This window comes from Salvia splendens, chromosome 4 (genome assembly GCF_004379255.2).
Source record: "Salvia splendens isolate huo1 chromosome 4, SspV2, whole genome shotgun sequence".
In the NCBI taxonomy this organism is placed as follows: Eukaryota; Viridiplantae; Streptophyta; class Magnoliopsida; order Lamiales; family Lamiaceae; genus Salvia; species Salvia splendens.
In genome coordinates this window covers 27,677,809-27,687,055 of record NC_056035.1, presented here as the reverse complement: position 1 = coordinate 27,687,055, position 9,247 = coordinate 27,677,809, and the positions used below count along the sequence as shown (strand labels likewise).

Genomic DNA, 9,247 nt, shown 5'->3' with positions numbered 1-9,247 from the left:
TTAACTAAATAGGCGAGTATCTCAACACCCCTAGATTTATAATTTTATGAAGATAAAAAATATACAATATTGAATCTTGCTTCAGACCACAATTCAACCAACTCCTAAACATCAATATATGAAGACAATTTCTACACATCTAAAGCCAAACAAACCATCCTGATCCCAGAAAACTATGAAGAACAAGATTCATGTACATTTCAAACCAACATCAAGAATCACTACACAAAGTGAAAACTGATGTTAGTAATTAAGCAATGAATACTTGACTCTCACCACAATTTTCCCCTTTTCTACACCAAGCTTCCCTCCTGTCACCAGCCAGTGTCCCGGCGGATCTTGCGGCCCCTTGCTCATCTCCGTCATGTCCACAAATTTTGCCACTTTATTGCCCGAATACTCCTCACCGGAGCTCGAGCTAGAGTCATCCTGTCTCCTGAAATTTTCGTTCGGAGCATGATCCCATAAAGACCGGCGTACTGTGCATCCGGGAAGCCTAGAGTACAAGAGCTTCATATGCAAGACGTTTCTTGAACCGAAATCCCACACCCCAAGCTGAGCTCCCGTGACCACGTAGGCGCCCATGAGGTCGCCTATGAAGGTCTCGGGGTTCTCTACAGGTGCGCTGCTAACGTGCGAAAATTTCTTCCATTTGACCGGCTCGAACCATCTGCTGTCCTGCTCTTCTGGGCCCTGCCACTTCGGGGCACCAATTGCCACGTGTGTGTCCCAATACGGCTGGAGGATCTTGGGAAGCGACGCTAGATGCTGAAGATGGATACTGACGCGATTCTGTTTAGATCCCTCGAGGCATAACCGCATGCCAGTCACAGGCTTCCGGCCAACTGAAACCTGCAGCCATGTTTCGGTTAACATTTCCTGCTCACTTCTCTGTTTCAACGTAAAATAAACAAAATACGAAAAACGAAAGCCTACTACTCTGCAGAGGGTGTTTACTTCAGGGAATAGCTTAGACAGATAAATAAACATTATACTCCCTTCGTCCCATTAAATATGGAACATTTGATTTTCGGCATGGGATTTTATGTAGTGTTGTTTTGTGAGCTAATGAAGAGAGAGTAAAGTAAGAGATAAGAAAAATTGGAGAGAGTGTTGTTTCCATTTTTACAAACGTTTCATTTTTAATGGGATAACCAAAATAGGAAAACGTTTCATTTTTAATGGGACAGAGGGAGTATATACTAATCCACTGCATACTTTGATTGATCGAAATATTTTGATCATGCATTTCCAATCTAATCCCTCATCGTTTCAATACGTGAGAAAGTTAGCACGTACTTGCTCTTGGCTGACGTATAGTTTTTGTCCCATCATGCTAAATTGTAATGACGGACAAACTGGTTCCTTTCTTGCTTGTCCTGGAAACCTATCCTGCACGGGGGCCCATATTCGAGGGACCTGAAATTCTAGGAAGTATCGTAGCTCTTCAATCTGAGGTTTATCTGCATGGATGAATCCAATAAAGACTGTATCATAGTAGATATCGGAGTAAAATCACCCAAAGTAGCGAAGAAATGGAATTCTTACACTCTAGGTACAGAGAAATAGCGCGTTCCAAATGATCCCTTCCTCGAACTCCATCAAGTAATTCTGTTACAGGGAAGAATGACATCTCAATTACATCTGGAGAAGATCGGACCGTTTTTGCCCACTGAATGTGGCTCCGTTCTAGATCATCCCCTCCACGCCTTCTGAATATGACGGTGACATCCTGCTAGCATAAAGATCTCAACTTGTTGTAGCTAAATGTTGAGAATCATAAAAGCAAAATGCTCAAGAAGATAAAAGCTTTATACTCAATTCTGTTTTACTGTCATTTATCAAGGTCAGAAACACCATTTCGTGTTATAAATTTACCACATTTTATATATACATTGGTGTAGGGGGTGCGTTATAATGCTAACTTTTTTTAAATTGCTAATTTGCTAACTCATCAACGTAGTGCATTAAAAATGTCAAAACGATCACATTAAAATGTTAAAATAAATTTGTATTGACATTTTAAATATCAATGTCAACACAGTGTATTAAAATATCAATGTCAACACAGTGTATTAAAATATCAACTAAGTTTATGTTGACATTTCAATGTGATCGTGTTGACATATTTAATACACTGCGTTGATAAGTCAACAGAGTTAGCAACTTAAGAAAGTTAGCAACGGATCACACCTCCTTTGTGGTATATATATGAAGCATGGCCAAATGATTTGGAAGATAAAATATCATTTTGTTGCGTGGATTATACGTACTTCTTTGCCACTCCCGGAGAGGTAAGGTGCACTAGCTGGTTGAGGGTAAATTCCTTGGTTGTTAAATAAAGAAGAATCGCTGCCCTGAAAATTCAAGATGGAGAGAAGAAATGAGTTTATATTCATAAGAAAAATTATTTAAGAACAAAATGGATCAGGACAAGCAGTAGGGCGGCAAAGTCATCGAATGGAAAGCGAAAAAGGAACTAACCTTATTTTTTAATAGGCCGGAATTCGTAAGCCCTTCAGGGCTGCAGAACCTTTGATTTCCGATATCTTGAACATAGTTCTTGATTTCCACGATAGAGAGAGGTGACGACAGGTGCTGTTTCACATAGATTACATCTTTACCTCCAATAGTTATAGATGTAATAACATGTGTACCAAAGGTCTCGATGAAGCTGTTAAGGATATGATAAGTTAAATAAGGCCAGCGAGAAGAATGAGATATACATGTACATGACTGAAATTCTCTACCTTGCTAGGGCAGGTGGGTCCCACGATTTTGGCACTGCCCGTATGACATTTTCATTTAGAGCCATAGGTGATTTGATGAGCTCGATTTTAGCAATTGCAATGAAAAATCCATCGAGGCAAAGAGACTTCGTGGAAGCAGCATCTATATGCTTGGAACCGGTTAAGCTAAATGAAGCATTGAAGCTACCAAGTGGAGTATGGCCGGAGAGATTTGCCTTTTTGTTGAAATACTCGACCATCTGTATTCGTGTTGTGTAAAGTAAGCATTTGAATAAAATAAGTTCCAAATGCTGATTGACAATGAATAGCATGTAACAATTAAAAGATCAAAGAAAGAAAACACATTGAGAAGCACCATACTGGTTGACCGGGTTTTGCTCTTTTGTATCTGTATTTGATATTATAATAGAATTATGAGAGGTAAAACAACCGTACCATGTTGAAATTAATCAAATAGGCAAGCTATGTGCACAGTGAAAGAGATGAAATGACGCAAGTCTAACTCCTCGAACATGTCTTGAAACCAATCTTATGGTTTTGGTCCTTAGCAAATATTTCCATCCTCTCAACCCATAGAATTTTCAAGAAAAACGTTGCAAGTTACACTGTGGAGAAATTGACCTAATCAACATAGAGTAACATCACGGAATATTACTATCAAGAATGTGTGCTTCTTATAAAGGAAGCAGTTGTCTTTCTAATACGGAGACCTTCCATAAAAACCACTGTCTATGTGAAACCCTCGAACAGAGCAACATAACTCGTTCTCCTCTTTAATTATACTAAGCGTGTGAGCAACGGCATCCACTTGAAACACTAACCAACCTAACCGATAACCTGCTACTGTTTGATCACAACCTTACAAATGGAATAGCCACTAAACAGATTAAACCTCACTATCATACACAAAGGTAAATGCTAATTTGCATCAAATCTTCTCTATTGCACAAACCAACATCCACCAAAATCAAATGCCAACATACAAAACCAAGAAACAGGAAGCCAGCAAAACAGTATAAAACCATCATATACCTCATTATAACTGCAAACACCAAAGCCGCCGCGCCCACCTGCCTCGTGAGAACTCTTGATGTCCCTTGAAACATTTGGCACAACAAAGTCATCAGAAAGGTACAAATCCCTCGTGTGCTCCTCATCAATGTCCACAATCCTCGACCCCGATACGCCCTTACAATACAGCAACCTCGTGTCATAGTTCACATCGAATCCCCTCCCTAATGCCTGCACAGAATTTATAGCTGTGTCCAACGCTGCCGCGTGTTCTCCCATATCATCACATCCCCCAAAACCACCAATCAAACTCACTCGATTCGGCAAAATCTAATAATACTAACTCAATTCCTAACCTAGAACGACGCTCTCACCTATCAAGAATCAATTTTTATTCTAAGCCCATATCTTCACATCCCCAAAAAAACAGAGCCGCAGCTAAACCACTAACCACACTCACTCGATTGTCGATTCCTAACTCAATTCCTAACCTAGAATGACGCTCTCAGCTATCAAGAATCGATTTTTATTCCAAGCCCATATCTTCACATCCCCAAAAAACCAAAGCCGCAGCTAATCACACTCACTCTAATTCCAAAAAACCCAAGAATCCCAACTCAATTTTGAATCAAGAACGGCCCTCGCAGCTATCAAGAATCGATTTTTATTCTAAGCCCATATCATCATATCCCAAAAAAACAAAGCCGCAGTTAAACAACTAATCACACTCACTCTAATTAGTAATTCCACAGAACCCAACTCAATTTTGATATCAAGAACGGCTCTCACAGCTATCAAGAACCGATTTTTACATACCCCTTTGCAGAAGAACACCTCTCTCTCCAAAATGGCAAAAAACAAGAGAAATCGAAAAATCAGCTTAGGCAGATCTTGAATCTTCGTTTCTCAGATATTTTTTCAGGTCTTTCCGTTTGCAATCAGCGTATAGAATCACTTGTGTATCTAATAACAACCATCTACACTTTTACATCTACTGTGTGACTGCGTGTAAATTCTTCCCCTGAAAACTTATGCTTGCCGTTGACTCGCTAGTATCCATTAAATTCACCTGTATCACTGAAGCACACGTGTTTTGCCGCTTTCGTACGACAAATTTTGGCTACATCTTGGCCGTCGGTTGATCTCTGGTTATACCCAATCAACGGCTACGATGACGGCACGCCAGTTGACTTGCAAATCGACAGCGTCCATTCCGTAAAGAAAAACGAAAATTTAACGCTGGTCGCTGATATTTATCAATTTAAAAAGAAGACAATAAAGTAAAACCCAATTATATTTCATTTTAGAAAAGAGGAATAAAATAAACCTAACAATATTTCATTTTAGAAAAGAGTGGATTGCGTCATTAGTTCTTAATTTTTAGGCTTGTTGATGGCATTTTTGACAATTCCTATATTTGCTGACATATGAAATATGTCATATTTATATCAGCAACTTCTTATCTTCTTATGTGATTTTCTAATAAGTTTTGGTACTTCATACGTAATTAAAGTTTTAAATTATTTGCAAAAAAAAACTTCTCATACACCTCTATTTCTAGTTAGTAGGAAGTATTAGTTATATCATGTAGAGAATTTATTGAGAAACAATAAATATATACTGATAAAAATGTGCAGAAATCATATGTCAGCAATATAATGGAGTGACAAAAATGCTCTTATAGGATATGAGGGTGTTTTAGTCCGAAAATACCTCATTCTCGATTATCTAAAATGTTAGGTTATCCGGGTATTTTTTTATTAAGAGTCTATTCTGCAACGACCCTAAAAGTTAGAGACTAATGGCGAATTTCACTCTTTAGAAAATATGTTAATTAGTGATACATTCACAAAGAGAAAATATAACACTAAAAGTATAATGGATGGAGTATTTTTTAAAATTACTTTCTACATAAATAGTTCCCAACTTTAAAGTTTGAATAATTCCTACATTTTGAATTTTACTTGTTTTAGATATTTTTATACTTTTATATTTATTTGAACTAAAATACTCTCAAGGAATTGAGGGTTTTGTAGTTTTCACAATACACTAATAATAGTCATTTGCAATGAAATTAGTACCTCCATTCGTCCCGGCTAAGATGACATATTTCTTTAATAAATACTCCCTGTGTCTGCGAATAGGACTCCCCTTTTTCCATTTTAGCCCTTCCGCAAATAGGAGTTCCGGTTCACTTTTACTATAAATGGTAATAGGGTCTCACATTTCACTAACTCATTCCACTCACATTTCATTAATAACTAATATATTCAAGTTGAACCAATATTCCACTAAGTTTTTTCACCTACTTTTCTTAACATTTCTTAAAACTCATGTCGAAAAAAATGGGACTCCTAATGGCAGACGGAGGGAGTACTCCCTATGTCCTTTGTTAAGTGATTCATATTCCTTTTTCGAATGTCCCAAGCTTAGTGTGTCATTTTATTTTGGGAAATGCTATGTGGTCACATTATGGCCTGCCATAAAATGGTTTAATAGCACAAAAAACCGGTTTACTTAAAATATCCAGTTTAGTTAGGAATTGATTTTACTTTTGTGTCCTTTACATGTTTGGACAAATAAACGAACGAAAAGGGAGCAGGAATTTAAATGTACAACTAATGGAAGCAGCATACTTGTATTGATAAATGGACCAATAAATGAACGAACAGAATTTAAATGTAGATGTTGTAGACAATTAATTGAAATCTTGTAATTAAAGAAGCATGCTATCTATCATCCACAATTTTAAGTAAATAAAATCAGTAACTCCATCGCAAATTTTAACAATAAAATCTGATTCGCAGTTTATTTGTTTAATTGAATTTAAATTCACCTTAATTATCCAATTAATCTAAAAATGAATGCAAAATGTAATAGATTAAATTGATAATTTCATACACTTGTTTGTTTGAATAAAAGTAAAGTTTCCATAAAAAAATACTCTTAAGAAAATAAATCTGAAAATATGATTTCTAACAACTTTACTTTCTGGTTTAGAAAATATCAAAATATTTCAATTTTTTATTTATATTTAATTTTATTTGGATTTTATATTTAATTTTATTTATTTAAAATAACCAACTAATTAAGAAAAATGTGGAATACAACAAAATATTAATTAAAAATAGATATAAAAATAAGTAACAAATAATCCTTGAACAAATTAAGTTCAATCAAATAATCTAGTCAAATTTTAAAAGGTATGGAATCCGATTACTTAATTTAATATTATTATATTAATTTGGTGTTAGATTTAATTGGGCTATTCAATTAAACAATTTAATTGAAGTTAGATTCACTCGATTATAAGATGTAACTAGATAATTCAATTAAACTTGGAATCAATTGAATAATTCAGTAGTGCTTATATTCACTTGAATTCTTCATTTGAATTTGAAATCGCCTTTGGCCAATTGATTAAAATAATACACTTGAGATTTTTTTACATATACTACTCAATTGAATCTTCGATCAAATATACAATTCTACTGTTTAAATTCACTTGATTATAAGATCTAAACCAAATAATTCAATTGAACTTAGAATCAATTGAACAATTCATGGTGTTTAGATTCAATTGAATTGTTCGTTTAAATCTATAATTTACATTTGTTGTCCAATTACATCTAAACATAGTATATAAAAGGTAATCGATTTAATTGATATACTGATACTACTCAATTCAATTGAATCTTAAACCAAATCGAACAATTCTACTGTTTAGATTCACTCGATTATATGGTGTAACTAAATAATTCAATTGAACTTAGAATCAAATTGACAATTCAATTGTACTTAGGTCCACTTGAATTGTTCAATTGAATCTAAGTCTCACCTTTATTGTCCAATTACATCTAAACATAGTACTCCCTCCGTCCCATAATAGATGGCACACTTAGGAAATGACACGAGATTTTAGAAGATGTTATTTTGTGTTAGGTGGAGAGAAAATAATATATTTATATTAATGTGATGGGGAGCTTTTTTCCAAAAAAAAAAAAAAAAGAAATGTGACATCTTTTATGGGACAAACTAAAAAGGAAAGTGTGACATCTATTATGGGACATATGTAGTATATAAAAGGTAATTGATTTAATTGATATACTGATACTACTCAATTCAATTGAATCTTAGATCAAATCGAACAATTCCACTATTTAGATTCACTCGATTATAAGAAGTAACTATTGAATTGTTCATTTGAATCTAAAATTCACCAAATCGTTCAACTACATTTCAAACATATAATACAAAAAAATAGTAGATTAATTTGTCCAATTATGATTAATTTCCTTTAGTTGAGTTACTAATACACTTATTATTAACTTTTTTATTATTAACTGAGATTCAGTATCATATAGTATTTCAAATTTATAAATATATTTTGTTAATCTATAATTTAATTTTGTAGTATAGTACACAACATATTATTAAGAATGAAAAATCTTAATTTAAATAAATAGAACAATGAGTTAATTATTCGCATCCAACTATTAGATTAAGAAATTATAATGACATTAGTGTATGATTAAACAAATCTTTTAGAGTGCTTAAGATCTAATATCATAAAAATAGATAGATCAAATACTGAATTATTTTCATCCTACTATTTGATTTGCAAAAAAATCTAATGAAATAAGTGTTTTACTGCATAATTTTATATGTTCTTAACATGTAATTTCACAAAATAGGAAGATCAATTAGTGTATGATTAAATAATTTTTTATTGTGGTCAAATTTAATACTATCAAAACATAGATATATAAAGTAATGAATTATTTTCATTCAATTATTTGATTGGTAAAAGAAATTTATTGACATTAGTATTTTTGCAAAACAGATAGATTAACCATTGAATTATTCTTATCCACCTATTTAATTTAGTAAAGTTTATAATGAGATTTAAATTTGATTAAATAATAATTTAGAGGTGGTTCAGTTTTCAAATATCACAAAATAGATGAATTAATTATTGAATTTTTTTTCTTGTATGAGAATTAAATCCAATATTCGACTAGGTTATTTAATTGAGTGTAAGATAAAATGAAAGTTAAAACAAGCCTAAAATCAATTCATTTGTTCAATTTAATCTAAAATTATTTAAGAATTTTAAATATTCAATTTAATCTAATATCATTAATAATAGAAATTCTAAACTTAATTCATAATTTTCAATCGAATCAAATATCAATTAGAATACTCAAATGTTAAATCGAGACAAAGTTCACTAATACCATCTTTCAAGATTGATTTCACATGCAATATTTAGTCCTTATGAGTTCAATACCAATTCATTCTATAGGTGAATTTACAGTAAAAAAAATACTAATCCACATATCAAATATTTGGTGTATTATGCTGTAGCAACAAAAAAATACAGTAATAAATACAATTACGAATACTATATTTTATTCTAAGACTACTCAATTCTAAATTAATATATATATATATATATATATATTTTATATATTCTATTTTTAGGC

General features: G+C 33.0%; 1 protein-coding gene across 2 annotated transcripts; it reads right to left on the bottom strand.

The window, feature by feature from the left end:
• On the bottom strand, nucleotides 1-4,800 carry LOC121799280 (MACPF domain-containing protein CAD1-like). Of its 2 annotated transcripts, none has more exons than XM_042198600.1 (7): nucleotides 3,783-4,800; nucleotides 2,751-2,989; nucleotides 2,485-2,674; nucleotides 2,274-2,357; nucleotides 1,549-1,735; nucleotides 1,300-1,463; nucleotides 1-852 (listed from the first exon to the last, which is right to left on the bottom strand). In XM_042198600.1, exons 1-7 carry the CDS (start codon nucleotides 4,038-4,040, stop codon nucleotides 244-246), a joined length of 1,731 nt encoding a protein of 576 aa, XP_042054534.1. In that variant the 5' UTR covers nucleotides 4,041-4,800; the 3' UTR covers nucleotides 1-243. The 2 variants fall into 2 exon arrangements, with proteins under 2 accessions (XP_042054534.1, XP_042054535.1); XM_042198601.1 differs by having other exon boundaries at nucleotides 1,549-1,732.
• Between the last annotated feature and the right edge of the window lie 4,447 nt (nucleotides 4,801-9,247).

What these genes read in the sequence shown, in the direction of transcription:
- LOC121799280 (XM_042198600.1), bottom strand. Translation starts at nt 4,040, where the DNA reads ATGGGAGAACACGCGGCAGCGTTGGACACAGCTATAAATTCTGTGCAG. An exon ending in GTGTTTGCAGTTATAATGAG is followed by an intron (nt 2,990 to 3,782) that starts GTATATGATGGT and finishes ACACGAATACAG; the next exon opens with ATGGTCGAGTATTTCAACAA. An exon ending in CCGGCCTATTAAAAAATAAG is followed by an intron (nt 2,358 to 2,484) that starts GTTAGTTCCTTT and finishes TTGAATTTTCAG; the next exon opens with GGCAGCGATTCTTCTTTATT.